General features: G+C 37.4%; 1 protein-coding gene across 1 annotated transcript; it reads right to left on the bottom strand.

The window, feature by feature from the left end:
• Window positions 1–17,965: 17,965 nt before the first annotated feature.
• On the bottom strand, window positions 17,966–18,925 carry LOC113261910 (olfactory receptor 2T6-like). Its single transcript, XM_026508221.1, has one exon. It carries the CDS (start codon window positions 18,923–18,925, stop codon window positions 17,966–17,968), a length of 960 nt encoding a protein of 319 aa, XP_026364006.1.
• Between the last annotated feature and the right edge of the window lie 3,537 nt (window positions 18,926–22,462).

Here is a 22,462-nt window from a genome sequence, read left to right as displayed (position 1 = left end):
GATTCACTGAATTGCTTACATTTGATCAAGAATTTTGCATTGTTAGAAAAACTTCAAACTATTAAATCCAATAATTTAATTTACAGAAACCTTCAAAATGATTTATTCATTTGCCCAATATCCTCCCATGTTTAACCTCATCACCCCACATTCCTCAGTACTTTTCTCAGCCATGCAATCTGAATGCAATGTATTAAAAGCAATTTGCTACACATTTCTTGGTATGCATAAATTAAGAAGATAATGCACATCATCAATATAAAAAAATCACCCTATGCCTAATTTTATACTAAAATTAGGTACAACTAAAGAAGATTGTCTCTGTCACTTACTCAGAGTTGAATCCTCTCCAGATAGCCATTCAGAGTAGAGTGCATTGTTCAAAGGTAGAGATGGTCATATAAACTTTAGTAAACAACAACAACAACAACAACAACAACAATGACAACTCACTAGGAAACTGTAAGAATTTTATGTAACTAAGAAAGCAATGAGGAATGAACAAAGACTTTTCAGAAAATAGAAGGTGATCTATTACTAGAAGAAAAATAAGATTAGTGGATTTAATTTATCCTCTAGTTTATGTTGACAAAAAAAACCCAGAAAGTTATTCAGTCATGAAAATCCACAATGGGAAAAGTTTCAAGATATGGCCAATCTGCACATCCAGGTGTCCTCTGCATGAAAATCCATCACATAGAGGTTTTTAATTTGGATTTATGAACTTGAATTTCCTGAACTATAGACTAGAAGTATCCTTAGCAACTGATGATGGAATTAGCACACAGAAAGATGTACAGCAATTTATTAACTCTTGCAATATAACTCTGCAGAAGGAAGTATCATTAAAAGAATGTCTTCCTAAAATCCCTGAAATATTTTGCATTGCCAGGAAAAATCATACAATTTCTCCAGCTTTCTACAAAAGTGTGTTAATTCTTGCTTCCTATCTTTACAAGAGAATATCTAGAAACCAAAGAAAGACAACTGCGAAACAGTAACAAGGCAGGAAGAAAGCTGCAGACCATTAGAGAATGCTGAATCCTCTCTGGGTGTTCTGTGTTTCGATTCCTGGGCGCAGAGGGGAGCGCCCAGGGTGAGAAAAGGCAGGAGCTTAAATAGTTTTGTAAGAAGGCCATGAAATGAAGTACTCTTGGAAAGAGCGGGTTTCTTCCCTGTGGATTGCAGCGGACATTAATGAGACAGATATGTCACAGCTAATTAGAAGTGTTTCATGGAATGGAAGAGGGTGAGCCCTAGAGTCATATGGGCTTTGAGAAAAGTGTTTCCAGCACTGGGTTCACAAGTGCAAGTCCCTGATTTTTTGAAGATTTCATCAGAAATTTTCTCCAGCAGCTTTTCCTCCTAGAGAAATGTGGGGACTAATGTGAAAAGACATAAAAAAGATGAAAAATAGCCCAATTCATGTTATTTATTTTAACATTTTATTGATAGTCTAACAATAATAATTACATCTGTGTATTAAGGCAATACATACACTGAGGAAAATAAGAAAGTGTTTAAAACTTTAGAAGGTTCCCCCCCAAAATTTACATGCTCCCTTAATATCCGAAGATAGTTGCCAAAAACATATCATATAGAAGGGCATCCTTAAAATATTGCATTTCCACTGTGTGTATGCATACATACATAAATATAATATTATATAGATAATATATATAACATTATGTTATAGTAGAACGTATAATATATATGATATAGTAGAACATATAATATATATATTATATATATATATAACATATATATAATTTTTTTTTAAAGATTTTATTTATTTATTTGACAGAGATAGAGACAGCCAGCGAGAGAGGGAACACAAGCAGGGGGAGTGGGAGAGGAAGAAGCAGGCTCATAGCGGAGGAGCCTGATGTGGGGCTCGATCCCATAACGCCGGGATCACGCCCTGAGCCGAAGGCAGACGCTTAACCACTGTGCCACCCAGGTGCCCCAACATATATATAATTTGAGTGTGGATTTTTTTAAAATATTTTTTTATTATATTATGTTAGTCACCATACAGTACATCCCTGGTTTTTGATGTAAAGTTCGATGATTCATTAGTTGCGTATAACACCCAGTGCACCATGCAATACGTGCCCTCCTTACTACCCATCACCAGCCTATCCCATTCCCCCACCCCGCCTCCCCTCTGAAGCCCTGAGTTGTGAGTGTGGATTTTTGAGTGTTTTTTTCACATTTTCCTCATTCAGAATTATTTAGTCAATTTGTGTAAATATATTTAAAGTGTTGATTTCATTTTTATGTTGCATTTTACATTATCAGTTTACTTTCCTATAGGTTGATAGTTCCTATTTCCCTGATATCCTCACAATGGTCTCTAAAGAGAAATAAATAGGCCCACATATGTTTACATTTCTGGTAATATTGACCCAAGATGACTGAATTAATTATTATTAAAAAAAATAGTGAGGTTGATACTTCTTGAATGTGTTAATATTTAATATTTAAAAAATTATCTGCCAATATTATTTCTTCTATTTATTAGATTAAAAACTTATTTAACCTTCTCTTCGCATATTTAAGTATGAATATGTTTCTGCCAATACGTTTCAAATACTGTTTACATTTATTTTCTCTTTTTTTCCTATTTTCTTGTTATTGGTCATGGCTTTTCTGTTAAACAAGAATTTGTTTAAGTTATAAAGTAAAAATCATCAAAATTAATTCTGTAGTTTCTAATTCTATGATTAGAAAATACCTAAATAGCTTCAAACTTGAGAAGTTTTTTTTTTTTTTAACTTTTATTAGTTTCCATTTGTCTGTATATGTGTGTTTGCTTTTTACACTTAACTCTTTGAAGTCTGAAATTTTGGGATATGATTATGAACCAGAGATTTACTGTATTCTCTCTGAATAACTATGAATTTATCCTAAAACCAATCACTGAGAAACTATTCCTTTATATGATGAGTGTCAGGGTCAGTTTTTTTTTTTTTTCATATACTACATTTTTACATTTTTCAGTGCCTAACTCTTCAAACTGTACCTCACCCTTTGGATTATTTTAAGGTGTTATTTGTTCTCTGCACTACATATATTAAATATAATTTTTTTCTTCCTTTTCCAAACAACTTTATAAATATTTGCCCATTTATTTAAGAAAGGAAAACAGCTCTAGGACTTCATTGTTATGTTTCAAAACAACACCAAAAACCTTTTATAGTTCTTACTGGAATAGAACTAGACTTACCATTCATTTGAAAAGTACTGACTTCTTTACAAAGTTACTCTTTTCAACTAGGAGTGCACTAGACTCTGTTTTAGTTAGGTATTCAGTTACCTTCCTTTGTGAAGAGTTATAACTTGTATGTGGTATGTGGATATTTGTGTGTTTGTGTGTGTGTGTGACTTCTGGTTTTTAAATATTAATGTTTATTTTTAAAATTTATTTATTTACTTTGAGAGAGAGTGAGAGTGCGTGTGAGTTGAGGAGGCAGAGGGAGAGAGAGAATTTAAATCATAGTCCCCATTGGGCATGGAGCTTAACATGGGGCTCCATCTAACAACCCTGAGATCATGACCTGAGCTGACACTGAGAGTTGGATGCTTAGCTGACTGTGCCACCCAGGTGCCCCAAATTTAATGTATTTTTTTTAATCTTGCTTTCCCACATACAACATCTATTTAGTAAACAATTTTGCAGAGGGTCACATTGCGTTTATGTTGCACGGTCAACAAATGCAAAAAATTAAGATTTCGTTTTCTTTATTCTAAAACATAGAATTATTTTTTATCTTCATTATATTGTTTAGAATTTCCAAAACTATATCAATCAATCAATCAACACAGTGAAAATGGACTTTCTTGTATGTATGTATGTATGTATTTATTTTCAGAGGGAGGGAGAGGAGCAGACAGAGAGAGAGAAAGAGAATCCTAAGCAGTCTCCATGCTCAGCACAGAACCTACTGCAAGGCTTGATCTCACGACCTGAACTCATGACCTGAGCCAATGTCAACAGTTGCACATTTAACCAACTGAATGACACAGGTGCCCCTTCTTGTCTTTATTTTTAATTTAATAATAACGCATATATTATTTTACCATTATACCTGGGTCTTTTCTTAGTTTAAGGCAAATATAGCATATCATGGTAAGGAATTACACTTTCACATTTTTTTCGTTGATTTCTTCTCTCTTTCTCTCTGTCTCTCTCTTTCTGTCTCTCCTTTGTTCCCTTTTGTTTATTTGTTTTGTTTCTTAAATTCCACATAGGAGTGAAATGATATGGTTTTTTTATTCCTCTAACTCACTTATTTTGCATTTTTATTTATCTAACTCACATATTTTGCTTAGTGTAATACCCTATAGCTCCATCCACATCTTTGAAAATGGCAAGATTTCATTTTTTTTAAGGCTGAGTAGTAGTCTATTGTATGAATATACACCACATCTTCTTTATCCATTCATCAATCAATGGACACTTAGGCTTGTTCCATAACTTGGCTATTGTGTATGTATGTCCTCATTGGAAAATTGTTCATATCTTCTACCCATTTTATGATTTGTTTATTTGTTTCTCGTGTATTGAGTTTGAGAAGTTCTTTGTAGATCTTGGATACCAGTCTTTTATCTGTAGCATCATTTGCAAATATATTCTCCCATTCCGTGGGCTGTCTCTTAGTTTTTTTTTTTTTTTATTGTTTCCTCAGCTGTGCAGAAGCTTTTTATCTTGATGAAGTCCCACATGTTCATTTTATCTTTTGTTTCTCTTGCCTTTGGAGATGTGTCATGAAAAAAGGTTGCTTTGGCCGATGTCAAAGAGGTTGTGGCCTATGCTCTCCTCTAGGATTTTGATGGATTCCTGTCTCACATTGAGGTCTTTCATCCATTTGGAGTTTATCTTTGTGTATGGTGTGAGAGAGTGGTCCAGTTTCATTCTTTTGCATGTAGCTGTCCAATTTTCCCACCACCATTTATTGAAGAGACTGTCTATTTTCCACCGGATGTTTTTTCCTGCTTTATCAAAGATTAGTTGCCCAAAGAGCCGAGGGTCCATTTCTGGGTTCTCTATTCTGTTCCATTGCTCTATGTGTCTGTTTTTGTGCCAGTACCATGCTGTCTTTGTGATCACACCTTTGTAGTACAGCTTGAAATCTGGCATTCTGATGCCCCCAGCTTTGTTTTTCCTATTCAACAGTTCCTTGGCGATTCGGGGCCTTTTCTGGTTCCATACAAATTTAAGGACTATTTGTTCCAGTTCCTTGAAAAATGTCATCGGGTATTTTGATCGGGATACCCAGAGCATGGACATTTTAACTATGTTAATTCTTCCGATCCATGAGCATGGAATATTTTTCCATCTTTTTGTGTCTTCCTCAATGTATTTCAAGAGTGATTTATAGTTTCTAGAATATAGGTCCTTTACGTCTCTGGTTAACTTAATTCCAAGGTAACGTATGGTTTTTGGTGCTATTGTAAATGGCATGGATTCCCTAATTTCTCTTTCTTCAGGCTCATTATTCGTGTGTAGTAATACAACCAATTTCTGAGCATTGATTTGGTATCCCGCCACATTACTGAATTGCTTTATAACGTCTAATAGTTTGGGAGTGGATTCTTTTGGGTTTCCCATATGGAGTATCATATCATCTGTGAAGAGAGATGTCTTCTTCTTCTTTGCTGATTTGGATACCTTTTATACCTTTTTGTTGTTTGATTGCTGTTGCAAGGACTTCTAGTACTATGTTGAATAATAGTGGCAAGACTGGGCATTCTTGTCGTGTTCTTGATCTTAAGGGAAAGGCTTCCAGCTTTTCCCCATTGAGAATAATATTTGCTGTAGGTTTTTCATAGATGGCTTTTATGATCTTGAGAAATGTACCCTCTATTCCTAAACTCTGAAGGGTTTTAATCAGGAAAAGATGCTGTATTTTGTCAAATGCTTTTTCTGCATCTATTGAGAGAATCATATGATTTCTGAATTTTTGTTTCTGTATAAAATCTAAGACACTGATAGATTTGCAAATGTTGTAACACCCTTGTATTCCAGGGATGAATCCCACTTGGTCATGATGGATAATCCTTTTAATGTACTGTTGGATTCTTTAGCCAGGATCTTGTTGAGGATTTTGGCATCCATAATCATTAGGGAAATAGGTCTATAATTCTCCTTTTTGTTGGAGTCTTTGCCTGGTTTGGAGATCAAGGTAATATTGGCCTCATAGAATGAATTTGGTAGCTTTCCTCCTGTTTCTATTTTTTGAAATAGCTTTAGGAGAATAGGTATTATTTCTTCTTTGCATGTTTGGTAGAATTTCCCAGGAAAACAGTCCAGGCCTAGAGTTTTATTTTTTGGAAAGTTGTTTATCACTGACTCGATCTCTTCATAATTAATTGGCCTGTTTAAAAAATCAATGTCTTCCTGTTTCAGTCTTGGTAGTTTATGGGTTTCCAGGAAAGCCTCTATCTCCCAGATTGCTTAATTTATTGGCATAAAGCTGTTGATAAAAGTTTCTAATAATCCTTCCAATTTCATTGGTGTTGGTTGTGACCTCTCCTTTTTCATTCATAATTTTATTAATTTGGGTCCTTTCTCTATTCTTTTGGATAAGTCTTGCCAGTGGTCTGTCAATTTTATTGATTCTCTCAAAGAACCAGCTTCTAGTTCTGTTGATCTGCTCTACTGTACTCCTGGTTTCTAATTCGTTGATTTCTGCTCTAATATTGGTCAACTGCTTCCTCATGCATGGATTAGGCCTGTCCCTTTGTTGCTGTTCCAGCTTCTTGTGGTGAGAATATAAAAACTGCATTTTAGATTTTTCTCTTCTTTTGAATGAGGCTTGGATGGCTATGTATTTCCCCCTTAGGACTGTCTTTGCAGTATCCCATAGGTTTTGGACTGTTGTGTTTTCATTCTCGTTGGTCTCCATAAATTGTTTAATTTGATTTTTTATTTCCTGGTTTATCGAATCATTCCTGAGCAGAATTGTTCTTAGTCTCCAAGTGTTTGAGTTTCTTCCAAATTTTTCCTTGTGGTTGAGTTCCAATTTCAAAGCATTGTGGTCTGAGAATATGCAATAATAGAATGAGTATTCTTTGGTTCTAGGGTGAGGTGTTCTATATATATCTATGAGATCCAACTCATCGAGTATGGCATTCAAAGCCTTTGTTTCTTTGCTGAGTTTTTGCAAGGGTGTTCTGTCTATTTCTGAGAGTGGAGTGTTGAGGTCCCCTACTATTAATGTATTTTTATCTATATGTCTCTTTATTCTGGTTAAGAGTTGGTTTGTGTATCTTGCTGCTCCCCTGCTGGGGGCATATATATTTATAATTGTCATCTCCACTTGTTGGATACATCCTTTAAGAATAATATAGTGCCCTTTTGTGTCTCTAACTATAGTCTTAATTTAAAATCCAATCTATCTGATATGAGAATTGATACCCCAGCTTTCTTTTGAGGTCCATTTGCATGAAAGATGGTATTCCATCCCTTTACTTTCAGTCTGAATGTATCTTTGGGTTCAAAATGAGTCTCTTGTAGACAGCAAATGGATGGGTCATTACTTTTTATCCAAACTGCACCCCTGTGGTATTTATGGGAGCATTTAGGCCATTTACATTGAGACTGAATATTGAGAGATATGATTTTAATGATGGCATGTTGCCAGTAAAGTCTTTGTGTAGGGCTGGTTTCGTGGTTACGAAATTGGTCAATGGCTGGCAATTCTGGAAGGTCTTTATTGCTCCATCAATTGTGAATGTCAGCCTTGCTGGATAAAGGATCCTTGGCTCCATGTTTTTCTCTTAAAGAGTTTTAAAAATACCCCTCCAACCCTTTCTCTCATTCCACGTCTGTGTAGACAGATCTGACGTATTTCTGATAACTTTGCCTTGGTACGTGAGAAATTTCTTTGCCCTGGCCACTTTTAATACTGTATCCTTGGATGTAATATTTGCGAATTGCACTATGACATGATGTGGCATAGATTTGTCGTGGTTGAGCTTGGGCGGGGTCCTCTCTGCCTCTCGGACACGAATGTTTGTTTCCCTTGCTAGATTAGGGAAGTTTTCAGCTACAATTTGTTCAAATATCTCTTCTAGGCCTCTGTTTTTCTCTACCCCCTTGGGGATGCTGATGCTTCTGACATTGGATCGTTTCAATGAGTCAGTAATCTCCGGTAACATACATTCATGTGCATGGATTTTTTTAAGTCCAGATTCTATTTTTGCTTTTTCTTCTACTAACCCATCCTCCAATTCGCTAATACGTTCTTCTGCCTCATTCACACTGGCCGTCAGAGCCTCTAGTTTTGACTGCATTTGGTTCACAGAATTTTTAATTTCTGCCAGATTCGCTCTCATTTCTGCCCTTAGAGATCCTATATTCTCATTAACATTTTTGTTAATACTTTTTTTCAAGTCCACACATCATCTTGATCATTGTTACTCTGAATTCCATTTCTTATAATTTGGTTATATCCATATCCAATAGTTCTGTGGCAGAGGCCACAGACTCATTGTCTTTTCTTTCCTGGGGGGGATTTCTCCTTCTCGTCATTCTGATGAGGAGAGGTTGCGGGGTTGTCCAGAGCCCAAATTATTGACCGGGACCCAGGCAGTGCGGACTTGTTATAGGGATCTTTGGGATGTGGGCTTCTTGATTTTTCAGCCTGCCTTCTGGGGGAGGGGCCTGCTGCACCCATAATCAGGCAACCCTGTTTGGGTAGAGTCTCCGTGTCCCCTGCGAGGGGGATGGGGATGGGCACGCTATGAGAAGGTATTCCTAGGCTTTTGTTCTCTGGTGGCTTTCCCTGGCGGTTTGCTGTGCCTCTTCTGAGAGTCAGAGCAGCAGTGGCCAAATCTCAGCCTCTGTCTCAGAACAGAGGGATCGCGGACCATTCTCCAATGATGTTCTCGACACTTTAACTCTGTTTCTGTTGGTGCTGCTCAACCCTGCAGCGTCCCGGGATGTGCACCCCACACCTGGTGTCCTAGCCCTTACTTCCAGGGCCAGCACATCTCCGTCCTTTGTGTTTCTAACACCACCAGCCGCCACCCACCGGCCACCCCCGTGTGCTCCTGGAGCTCCAGGCCTCAGTCTGGTTCCAGTGAGCACACTGGAGTTCCATGAGAAATCTGGTGGCACACTCCCCGCTCACGTTCACAGTCTGTTCTCTCGTGGGTGTCATCCGCAAGTCCGCCTGCTCCCCCGTGCAGATGGCTACCACTTCCTGGCACCCGAATATGGTGGCTACCTCCCCCTTCCATTTATTTTCTGATATCTGTGCGTGGTTTCATGGCTCCCCGCTTCGTACCTCAATACTCAGCGCTGGAGATGTTCATTTGTAGAGATCCAGATGTATCTTCCTGCATCTCAGGCTGATTCCGTGGATGTTCAGGCTGGTCTGGTACCCATTCAACTCGACTTAGGGGACCAGCTGAAAAAGGGTTCCCCTACTCCTCCGCCATCTTAATCCCCCTCCCAGTTCTTCTGCATGTTACTCTCCAGTTTTCCCAACACCATTTTTTGAAAACATGGTCTTTTCCCTATTAGTTAGTCTTTCCTGCTTTGTTGCAGATTAATTGACCATATAATTGTGGGTTCATTTCTGGGTTTTCTATTCTATTCCATTGATCTATTTGTCTATTTTTGTGCCCAAAACCATACCATCTTGAGGACCACAGCTTTGTAACATAACTTTAAGTCTGGAATTGTGATGATTCCAGCTTTTCTTTTCTTTTTCAGTATTGCTTTGGCTATTCAGGGTCTCTTGTGGTTCCATACAAATTTTAGGATTGCTATTCCAGCTCAGTGAAAATGTTGACAGTATTGTGATAAGGATTGCATTAAATGTGTATATTGCTTTGGGTAGTGTAGACACTTTATCAATATGTGTTCTTCCAATTCATGACCATGGAATGTCTTTCCATTTTTTTGTGTCATCTTCAATTTATTCCATCAGTGTTCTACAGTTTTCAGAGAACAGGTGTTTTACCTCTTTGGCTAGGTTTATTTCTAGGTATCTTGTAGTCCTTGTTGTGATTGTAAATGGAATTGACTCCTTATTTCTCTTTCTGCAGCTTTATTTTTGGTGTATAGAAATGCAACAGATTTCTGTATGCTTATTTTGTATCCTGCAACTCTTCTAAATTTGTTTATTCTAGCATTTTTTGTGGCATGTTTTGGGTTTTCTATATAGAGTACACTGTCATCTGCAAATACTGAAAGTTTTACTTCTTCCTTGTCTTGGCAACCATTTCTTACAAACTGTGTGTGTGTGTGTGTGTGTGCGTGCGCGCACATGCATACTGCATTTGTGCTCCTTCATCTCATAGAACACATTACATTTTTTTCAACAGTTGTTCAGTTTGCTCATTAGCAAAAATAGATTTGCAGGTAAACACATTTGAAGCAAGAGACCTGAATTTTGTGCCAATACTGCTGTTGACAGCAGATTGTGTAACCCAATATAGCTTGCTGTAACTTTGCTTCCTTACCTCTGTGATGATCAATTTGAATAAGATCAGTAATCACATATACAGGGCATTTGTACTTGGCACCTAAACTGTGGGACTCATCCCCAGCATCTAGCCTATGTCCACCCTGGTTAATGAGATTGCATCACTCTTCTTACAAAGCTTAACTCTGGCCCTTGTTCTTGACAAAATCCTCAACACAGAAGTCTAGGAAGCCACTGGTGGTCATTGAAATTGGCACATGTCATAAACCCATTGATCAGTCATTGACAAGATTTCCTCTAGAATTACTTACTCCCTTGAATTTTCCTCTTGTATGAAGGATTCCCCACATTTCCTTTGGGCATCATTTACAGGGTGCTTATTGATTGTCAGGCCCTTGGGCAGATACTGGGCAACCACTGGCTCCCTTGTCCCACCATAGTGCTCAACCAGTTCACCCTAACTCCTTCCCATGAATGATCCTGTGCTTCTTAGAGACACTAATTAATGCCAAAAATCACTATATCTGCTATATATGAGTACATGTTTTTAGCAAAACATTCATGGCATTCTAAATATCAGAATAGAAACCAAAATTTAAAAACTTTGGTCATGTTTTTCATGTAGTTGTTGCCAGGGCCTGAGCACTACTTATTGTTGTCAAGGTTATTTCTTTCTGAAGGAATCAGGAATTATATCTGCAAGAATATTGCTCATTTCATTTATGGAGAAACTGAGGCTGAAGCAGCAGAATCATCTAAGTGACAGAGTGAATGACTGGCAGAGCTAAGAGCCACACTGATCACTCTTCTAGTCATTACTAATTATTTAATCAACACAAGTTACACCTTTTGCTCGTGGGTTTCTACCAGAGGAAGCACAAGGTCCTAAGACATTTTCCATAGGTTCCAGCACTGATGTTCAACCTGATTTTTCCTTTTTCTTTTTTTTAAATATTTTTTATTATATTATGTTAGTCACCATACAGTACATCCCTGGTTTTTGATGTAAAGTTCGATGATTCATTAGTTGCGTATAACACCCAGTGCACCATGCAATATGTGTCCTCCTTACTACCCATCACCAGCCTATCCCATTCCCCCATGCCCCTCCCCTCTGAAGCCCTCAGTTTGTTTCCCAGAGTCCATAGTCTCTCAGGCTTCATTCTCCCTTCTGATTACCCCCCCTTTCTTTATCCCTTTCTTCTCCTATATCTCCTCCAGTGCCGGATTTTTCTGAACCTATGTCTGGATGGCTCACAAGTGGAGGAATGGCTTCACATTTCTTTAAAGGACTTCAAAATTTTCTACTATCTTTCACATAACTGAAATACCTAACACTTTTAGTGTTTGAGACTTACAATGAATGACAAAATATACTCTGAGAAGAAAACCATTCCACTTACTCTAATGAGGGCTTTCCCCTGCAGTAGCAGCCTTCTTTTGAAAGATTGTTTTCTCCTACTGTGGAGAATACAGAGCACAGGGAAATATAGACCATTTATTTCTCCTCTACACACAGATTGTGCATTACCGGTACCCTCTTACATATTCAGGAGGAGAAAGGATGCTGACTTAGATTGTGGAGTTCCAAAGAAATGCTACCATTAGCACAAGTGAAACAAAATAGAATTTAGTTCGTGTTATACTAATTAACTTATCTTCTCAAAATATATTAGTCTTGTTGTTCCCCATCCCCTAAATGTATGCAACCAAATCCTAAAAGTAAGACTAATAAAATTAATGAGATTTTATCATTTAATGCTCAACCTCACCCTAATTCTACAGGCTCTACTATATTTTGGTGACAGCTTCTAAGGATTTCTTTTTTTTTTTTAAGACTTTTTTTTTTTTTTTTAATAAGCGGCAGGGGTGTTGCAAAGGGAGATGGACAAGCAGACTCCCCAGTGAGCAGGAAGTCTAATGTGATGTTGGATGCCAGGACCCTGAGATCATGACCTGAGCTGAAGGCAGATGCTTAACTGAGCCACCCAGGCGCCCCTGATTTCTTGAGTGAAATACAGTAACAGAGGGTTATGTGATTTGTAAGAATTTTTTTTTATTAGTAAATTGATTTTCTAGTTTTGCATTTTGGTTTTGGTTTTGGTTTACTGAAAGTTTAGCAGATGGTACAGAGGATTGCCGTATATTCTTTCTCTTTCCCCTATTATTAACAACTTGTATTAGTGTGGTATATTTGTTATAATTAATGAACTAATTTCATACATTACTAATAACTACAGTCTATGGTTTACATTAGTATTCACTCATTCTATTCTATGAATTTTGAAAGATGGATAAAGTCATGTAATTCCCACTATAACAGCATACAGAATACTTTCAGTGCCCTAAAACATTTTGTGTTCTGCCTATCATCCTTTCCTCTCCCTTAGCCCCTGGCAATCACAAATCTTTTTATTACTTCCATAGATTTCCCTTTTCTAGAATGCCATATAGCTGGAATCATATAGTATGTAGCTTTTTCAGACTATCTTCTTTCACTTAGTACTATACATTGAAGATTCCTTCCAGTTTTTCACAGCTTGATAGCTTAGTTTATTTTGTTTTTTATTGCTGTATAATATTCTATTATTTAAATGTACTGTAGTTTATCCATTCACCTACTAAAGATATTTTTATTAATTCCAAGTTTTTGGTGATTATGAAAAGAAAGCTGCTATAAATATTCACTTGCAGGTTTTTGTGTAAACTTGTTTCCAAATCAGTTGAGTACATCATGAGAAATTCAATTGCCAGATTATATGATAAGAATGTGTTTAATTTTGTAACAAACCACCACACTGTCTTTTCAAGTAGATGTACTATTCTGCATTCCCACCAGCAGTGAATGCCAAGCTCCTGTATCTCACCAGCGTTTGGTATTGTCAGTATTTTGAATTGTGGCTATTCTAATAGGCGTGTAGTGTTATATAATTGTTATTTTAATTGTTACATTTTGAAAGTATGTCTATAACACCCTTAATGACTTAATTCTTTGAAGTTTGTCAATTTTATATGATTACACTGTAGCAATAGTCCATGCTCAAACCAAGACAGTACCAGAAACTCAAGGCCACAATATTCCCAGTCAGTTCTCAAATAAAGAACTGTCACTGGAAGCCCTCAGTGGCAACGCATTCAGGACCACTCTCACTCTAGAGAGCGTCTTTCCTTTCTTCTCTCAGCTTCACTTAGTAAACTTTCACTTCACTTTAAAAAACATGGAGCTGAAATGAATGCCTAGTTTTCAGGATCAATTCTCACCTTCTTTTCTGTTTTATATATTGTGTTTCTTGTACTTCACCATCTTTTAGTTAGAAAGCAACTCACTATTATCTGACACATGGTGTTCCCCAAGCCAGTCTGACAAGATTGAAGAAAATGAGGTCTTTCAGAAAGAAAGCCTCAGAAAGGCTGATTCTGGTTTGCAACTGATAACCCTGCTGAACTAGATGGAAGCAAGTCTATTTTCTTCATTAACTAGTAGTCCAATGCAGGATGTATTGTGCCATTGGTTAAAGATTTTTGTGTACCACCCAATGGCTTTTGTAGAGCAATAGAAGTCTTGGCTGTGTTTACCTCACCCACCACAATCAGTGTGTCAGAAGTAGAACGATATTGAAATCAGTCAGGACTTTTTTCAGAATGATAAGAACAAAAAGACTGGGATAACACCATGCAAAGATGGTTCAAGGGTCCCAGGATATGGTTCAGGTTCTTACAACCGGGCCTACAATTTAGGCTGAATACATACATTCTCTGGATATCAGCTTCCTAAAGAAATTGTACTAAGTCATTTCCAAAGAACTTACCAGCTCCAACTTTCAAATGAAAACTGTACCAAGGACTCCACATGTGATGAGCACTTGGTGTTGTATGTAAGTGTTGGATCATTAAATTGCACACCTGACATTAATATTAAACTGAATGCTAACTAACTGGAATTTAAATAAAAACTTAAAATTAAAAACAATAACTGAAAACTAGTTCTTTCCTTCCCATTTTAAGATGTTGTCCATGAGAGACCCTGGACTCCAGGAGAGAAACTGAGGGTTACAAAGGGGAGTGGTGTGGGTGTATGTAGTAACTAGGTGCTGGGTATTAAGAAGGGCACATGTTGTGATGGCTACTAGGTATTATATGTTACTAATGAATCATTGAACACTACACCAAAAACTAATGATGTACTATATGCTGGCTAACTGAACATAATAATTAAAAAAATAGAATACCCTACTTAAAAAAGAGAGAAAAGAAAGGAAAGGAAAGAAAAGAAAAGAAAAGCTATCCAATGCAAAATCCAGTACTGCACAGAAGGAAAAAATGTGCTATCCACTATTTCTTTGAAAGAGAAAGATTTATAGAAATATCCACACCATAACTAACATCTAGAAAGTGATTCCAAAAATCCAATAATCTTAATGAATTAAATATTGTTAAAATGTCTATGCTACCCAGAGCAATCTACACTTTCAATGCCATCCCAATCAAAATACCAATGACTTTTTCACAGAGCTGGAACAAACAGTCTTAAAATTTGTGTGAAACCAGAAAAGACCCCAAACAGCCAAAGCAATGTGGAAAAAGAAAACCAAAGCTGGGGTCATCACAATGTCTGACTTCAAGCTATATTACAAAGCTGTGATCATCAAGACCATATGGTACTGGCCCCAAAAGACACATAGATCAAAGGCACAGAATAGAAAACCCAGAAATTGACCCTCGACTCTATGGTCACTTTATCTTCCGCAAAGCAGGAAAGGATATCCAATGGGGGGGGGGGAAGACAGTCTCTTCAACAAATGGTGCTGGGGAAATTGGACAACCACAAGCAGAAGCATGAAACTGGGCCACTTTCTGTGCCATACATAGAAATATACTCAAAATGGATGAAAGACCTCGATGTGAGATAAGAATCCATCAAAATTAATCCAAAAAAATCCACAGGCAGCAACTTCTTCAGTCTCAGTTGCAGCACCTTCTTACAAGACACATCTCTAAAGGCAAGGAAAGCAAAAGCAAAACTGAACTATTGGGAATTCATCAAAATAAAAATATTCTGCACAGCAAGGGAAACAGTCAACAAAACTAAAAGGCAACCTATGGAATGGGAGATGATATTTGCCAATGACATATCAGATAAAGGCCTGGTATCTAAGATCTATAAAGAACTTACGACAAAGACTATTGATGTACTGTATGGTGGCTAACATAGCATAGTAAAAACACAAAACAAAGCAAAACAACTTATGAAACTCAACACCCAAAAAACAATGAAACCAGTCAATAAATGGGCAGAAGACATGAACAGACACTTCTCCAAAGAAGACATAAAAATGGCCACAGAGACATGATAAAATGCTCCACATCACTAGCCATCATGGAAATACAAATGAAAACCACAATGAGATACCACCTTATGCCAGTTAGAATGGCAAAAATTAACAAGACAGGGAACAACAAGTGTTAGCAAGGATGTGGAGAAAGGGGATCCCCCTACACTGTTGGTGGGAATGCAAGCTGGTACAGCCACTCTGGGAAATAGTATGCAGGTTCCTTAGGAAGTTAAAAATAGTTACCCTGTGGCCCAGCAATTGCACTACTGGGTATTTACCCCAAAGATAGAGATGTAGTGAAAAGAAGGGACACCTGCATCCCAGTGTTCATAGCAGCAATGTCCAGAATAGTCAAACTGTGAAAGGAGCCAAGATGTCCTCCAAAGGAAGAATGGACAGAGAAGATGTGGTTTGTATATACAATGGAATATTACTCAGCCATCAGAAAGAATGAATACTTACCATATACATCATCATGGATGAAACTGGAGGGGATTTTGCTAAGTGAAATAAGTCAACCAGAGAAAGACAATTATTATCATATGATTTCACTCATAAGTGGAATACAAGAAATGTGCAGAGGATCATAGGGGAAGAGAGGGAAAACTGAATGGGAAGAAATCAGAGAGGGAGACAAACGATGAGAGTCTCTGGACTCTGGGAAACAAACTGAAGGTTGTGGAATGAGGGTGGATAGGGGGGTAGGGTAACTGGGTGATGGGCATTAAGGAGGACACTTGATGTAATGAACACTGGGTGTTACGTGCAACTGATGAATTATTGAACACTACATCTCAAACTGATGATGTACTATCTGTTGGCTAACTGAATTTAAATAAAAAAATTAAATGAGAAAAATAGTATCAAAAATAATCAATGAATTGAAGAAGAAACTTAAAAGGGATTACTGAATTTATGAATTAATGGAGCACTTTTTTTCTCTCCCATCTTTCAGTGTCTTCTTATGTAATAATTATTTACCACTAAACAAATTTAACATCGTAGAATTGACCTATAGAGGATTATTCTGCATTTCTGCAAAAGTACATGGTTCATTTTCTTCAGTTCCAAATTTACATAAAGGAAGAATGTTTTCAGTTGCTACTCAAAGAAAAGATATATGGATTTTCTAAATATTTATTTAAGCCTATTTAAGTATTCCCTTTGAAGTGTTTTGATATTGTAGTCTCTTTTAAATATCTCTCAAATGTATGCACACCTAACCCTTCTATAAACTCCACCAATGGAGCATTTAAACAATGTAATAAAAATCACCAATTCTTATGAGAACACTGAAAGTGAGCAGAGTATGTAATATTAACCAGACATTTGGGAGCATTTATATAGATTCATTACAATCAGAGAAGTAGTATTATGAGATAATAGCTGGAATTGTAACCAGCATAGAGGGTCGGTCCAGGTGGTATGTAAAGTTATTCCTATAAGATGTTTTTCAGGAGCCCAAATCAGAAGAGCCACATGAAAAGACAAAGCACCAACACCTTTAGAAGAGGACATAACATGTGCAGATATGAAGTCTAACACAAAACCAGCTTGAAACAGATCGGAGTTGAAGCATGGGCAGAAGCCACCTGAGACTGCTCTACAATTAATTTTAGAGCATTATAATACTAAAATCTCCTCTCAGGGGTAGAACTTAGGTCATTTTTTGACCTTGTGATATATGCTAAGCATGCACAGTAAACCTAGAATGCCTAAGTAATAGGATATGTGTAAGTTCCCTAGTGTACATGCAAGCTTCTGGACCCTGACTTCTCTGCATACTGAATAAAGGCTAACTGCACTATCCCCAGGGGAGACACTGCTTTAGGAAATATCTCCAATGGTGTCCTTATTTACTGCAAGTAAATAAAAGCTTCCACACCAGACTGACTGTAAGCCTTGGATCTACTATTGGCTTATACTCACTGAGGAAAGGTACCCTTTGAGTCCAGTAACAGAATGGGTGGACACAAAGAAGGAATAAACATCAGTGGTATTTAGGCACTCTGGAAATATTCATGTGTGAATGCTACAATTGGTTTCACATTTTTGACAAAAGTAGTGCTGATGCACCTTTCAACATAACTGGCATTGGCAGCTGCTAAATGCATTATTCATATTACCCATGGTATAACCCCAAGTAACAGCACCCATGTACCCCTGAGCAGATGTGGATAATTTAGATGGTCAGAATCCTTCCCTTGACACACCAGGATCCCCTTGACATCTTGACAAAATCCTCTTAAAGGCTCCGGTTACATCTGTGTTCCTCAAGCTGTAGATGAGAGGATTTAACAAAGGAGTGAGAATGGTGTAAAAGGCAGAGAAGACCTTGTCTTTGATCGGTGTGTGGTAGGATTGGGGAAGCATATATGTGTATAGGGCAGCCCCATAAAACAACGTCACCACCATTATGTGTGATGAGCAGGTGGCAAAGGCCTTCTTCTTCCCTTCTGCTGACTTCATCTGGTGCACTGTGATGAGAATCCGGGCATAGGAAGCAATCACCACAGAGAAGGGGATCAGCAACATCATGACACAGCAAATGTACATGACCATTTCATAGGCAGCTTTGTCACCACAGGCCAGCCTCAGCATGGTGGGAGCTTCACAGAAGAAGTGATTGATCTTGTGAGAACTGCAGAATGGGAGACTCATGGTGATAGGTGTGAGGAGAAAGCTGTCCAAAGCACCACCAAACCAAGAGCTGGCCAAGATCATCCAACAGACCCGGTGGTTCATAAGGACAGGATAGCGAAGAGGGTTGCAGATGGCCACATAGCGGTCATAAGCCATGAGTCCCAGCAGGAAAAATTCAGCCCCCACAAAGCCCATGTAGAGAAAGTACTGGGCTGTACAGGCAATGAAGGAAATGGTCCCCTTACCCACAAGATAATCAACCAACATCTTGGGCACAATGGTAGAGATGTACATCATGTCAATAAAGGAGAGGTGGCTGAGCAGGAAGTACATGGGGGTGTGGAGGTGAGAATCTATGTGAATCAGGAAGATCATGATCCCATTAGCTATCATGGCCATGAAGAAAATGGCAAAGATGATGCTGAAAAGGAAGCCTGAAGTTGCACTTTGAGTGAAGAGCCCTGTGAGGGTGAAATCACTGGACAAGGTTTTATTGTCTCTATCCATGGTGTTGACTTGGACCTGGGGGCATAAGGAAATAAGTGGGGAGATTAATGAAAATTCCAGTAGATAATACAAATCCTTTAAAGATGTCTGTAGAAACATTATTAAATTACAATTATTTATATAACTAATATTAAGCATTTTATGTGTGTGTATATTGTGGGGTGGATTTGCAACTTTTTCTTTCTTGGATATTTCTTCTTGTTGAAGAAAAATTCCAAAGTCGAGTCTCCATGACATGAAGATGAATGAACATTTGGCAATCGATGATTGGTTTAAGGGAGTTTAGTTACTGCAGAACATTTGGGCCCAAGAGAGTCTTCTTTATCTGGAGTTGACTTCCTTTATTTGAAACATGGATATCACTGCAGAACAATTTAGTTCAAATAACAAAACAATTTAGTAAGATGTTTCATTGAGCTGGGAATTTCTGTCACAAGTATAAAAGCAATCAGCCTGATCTGGAAATAATCATTAAGTTGTTGACACAGCTGAAAATTATGAGCTATAGTAAATTGGATCACAGCATTGTCCAACTGATCATTAATCAACCTTATTTGTTTCCTCACTCATTTGTTGATTTTTTAGTCATTCATTTACAAACCAACCTTTATTTATGGAGAGTTTCCTGTGTTCCACACACTATTGTAAACAAAAGAGGAGGTGTTTCATGTGACTTATGTCTCTAGTTGTGAGATAAAGAGAATAAGCAAATAAAGGACAATGATGGTTCTGGATAATGCTGATAAATACTATGAGGGAAAGTTTAACATAGGCAAAGAAGGATAGCAAAGGAGAATCCATGTGAATATTTGGGGGAAAGGTGTTCCTGCAGAATGAATATATAATTTTAAATCCCTAAGGCAGAAATGAGCTTACATTCAGGAAAGTTCAGGCAAAGCCTTGTGACTGAGAGGACAGTGAGTTGTCAGAGGTCAGATTTTAAGGCATGTAGGCCAAGGTAAGGAAGTCAAAATTATTTCCTAAATATTATCAGCAGAATTGAGGTATTGTTGACAACTTGTAATGTTTTTTGAGAATTTAAACAAATGTTCACTCTGATTTTTTTTTAGTGTTCCTTTTGTATATTTGAGCTAATGATTTTTTCCACTTGATTTTGCAGTTTTGTGGACTTTGAAAGATTTACAAGAGGGGAACTTCCATCCAGGTAAATATGGGGTGGTCTAGGTTTTGCCTCCTGAACCAGGGTCCCAGTTGTTTTAGCATGTGTCCTTCCTCCTTTTGCTTTACTCTCAAGAGCATCCTGATATGGTCATAAGCCTTAGGCATGATACCCAAATAAAGTACATGAAAGAATATGTAGGCCCAAGGGCAACAGGATATCCTGCAAGATCTTGAGAGTATAAGGACATCCACCTACTGGTAGTATATTTGCATCTTTTATATAGAATGAAAATAAGAGAATACTCCCCCAAAATTCTTCGCTAGTTTTGCCATTCTTCAAAGGCTAAACATAATTTTTGAATTATTGGAAAATAATATTACCCATTGCATTCACTGAGCTATTATACCATAGAAAGAGGCAGGTGATGCAGCCATCTGTGCATGGAATTAGTAGGCAGTGTCCTGGTCCAGGAACAGCGGTTTGGAGTAAGGGGTCTTTTTGAGGTCAGTTCCACTATCCTTATTAAAGGTTATCACAGAAATTCTGTGTTGATGTAATGTTTAAATATCACATTATTTATACAGAAGACCACTGTTAAATATATTTAGTTGCTACTCTAGTATAAGCTACTATGGTAGTGAGATAATTCTGGTGTTATGAATACTCAAAATTTGTTGCTGTGGGCAACATTTTGTTTTTTAGCTACTTATGTATATCTTACAAGCACAACCCATGGAACACATGATGAAAAGCACATATTACCCACTCCTACACTGTCTTCCAAATTACTTAAAATGATAGACTTTCAGAACATTCTTCTTGATCACACTAATAATGACTGTCACTTGTGGGAATTCTCAGCAAGAGGTTGGGCATTGTGTAAATTAGTTTCTGGAAAAACTCATTCCAGAAAGATTATCATTTCTAAATTTCACTTTCAGACTAATCACTGAGGAATAAGACACTAGGTAATAGTTAGCATTGCATGAACAACCAGAACATTTAAAAAAATCATTTGATGGTGTCTACAAACTCCCCACATAGCCTGGATCAAATTTCTTTTTTTATTCTTTTTATTTACTTTTATTGAGTTTTTTTTATTTTAATTCGTTAGTTAATATACTTTGAAGCTGCAAAAATAATTCCCTCTCAACAGTGTTGACAACTAAAAAGATAGACACTAGTCCTTGTCTGGTTGAGAAAGGTCTGTCCAGTTTTGCCCACCAAATCATAGGAGGCCTGCAAGTAAGGATTCACTCAGCCAAAGGACTGTCTGCTTCTCTCTGAGTCATTGTCTACTCTGGGGTAGATTCTGCCTTCCCATCCTCATCCCCACAACTCAGAAATAATTTCCTCATGCAATTATGCAGAAGAGGAGTAGAGTTTTGCAAAAATACCAATAAGAGTGGTGCTTGGAGGAAGCCTCGACACAGTGAATTGGAGACCTGAAATATATTTTCTCTAACTTTTTCTTAATCTTTCAACAAAAATTAAAACATAGTTGTATAGTTTTGCTTGTCAATTTTAGAAAAGCTGAATGGATAGTGTTGAGAAGTGGGGAGGAGATGGTTGTTTATTTGGCTTCTGTCTGTCCACAGTGGGGATCCTCTAGAAAGCAGTATCAGCACATTTACTAAGTTCCTAGTGATGAGCTAGAATTGGAAGGAGCCCACAGCAAAGCCAAGGAGACCAAGGAAAGCTAGGGACTTTTAAGGAGAGGAGAAATGCGTAGATTAGTACACCACTCTCTGAAAGAGAATGAAAGTTACTCAAGACAACTAAAACTATGGTACCAGGATGAGAAATTATAGGAGAGGCAGAGATGAACAGTGATGATGATATGAAATTGTATCACAACTGTGGGAAATAAAATTTGAGCAGTTCCCTGGAAACATACAAGGACAGAGATTAAATGATATGAAAAAAAGTAATAGATATGGGATAATGATAATACAAAATTAAAGTATAAATAGTGGCTTTGAAAAGAGTGTGTCTGCAAATATAAGAGAATGATTAACAAGTTGAAAAGAAGAAAACTATCAGGAAAGGAACAAATGGACCTTGTGTATGGATGTTTTCTGTAATAAAAAGATACATATACTTATGTATGTCCTGGCAAATTATCTGAAGTGAAAGCAATATGAAAAGGGAAAGAGAAAAAGGAAGGAAAGAAGAGGGGAAAAAAGAAGGAAGGGAGAAATAGAGGAAAGAAAAGCAGGAAGTAAAGAAGTAAAAATAAATGTAGAAGTATACAGACAGAATAAAAGAAAGGAGAGTATATGGCCCTTCTCTTCACTATGTCTGTAACTTTGGGGTAAATACCCAGTAGTGCAATGGCTGGGTCATAAGGAGCCAAGATGCCCTTCAACAGATGACTGGATTAAGAATCTGTGGTCCATATATACAGTGGAATA

The sequence above is a fragment of the Ursus arctos genome, unplaced genomic scaffold (genome assembly GCF_023065955.2).
Source record: "Ursus arctos isolate Adak ecotype North America unplaced genomic scaffold, UrsArc2.0 scaffold_5, whole genome shotgun sequence".
In the NCBI taxonomy this organism is placed as follows: domain Eukaryota; kingdom Metazoa; phylum Chordata; class Mammalia; order Carnivora; family Ursidae; genus Ursus; species Ursus arctos.
The sequence above is the reverse complement of the archived record's forward strand: the minus strand, read 5'-3'. Positions and strand labels throughout refer to the sequence as shown.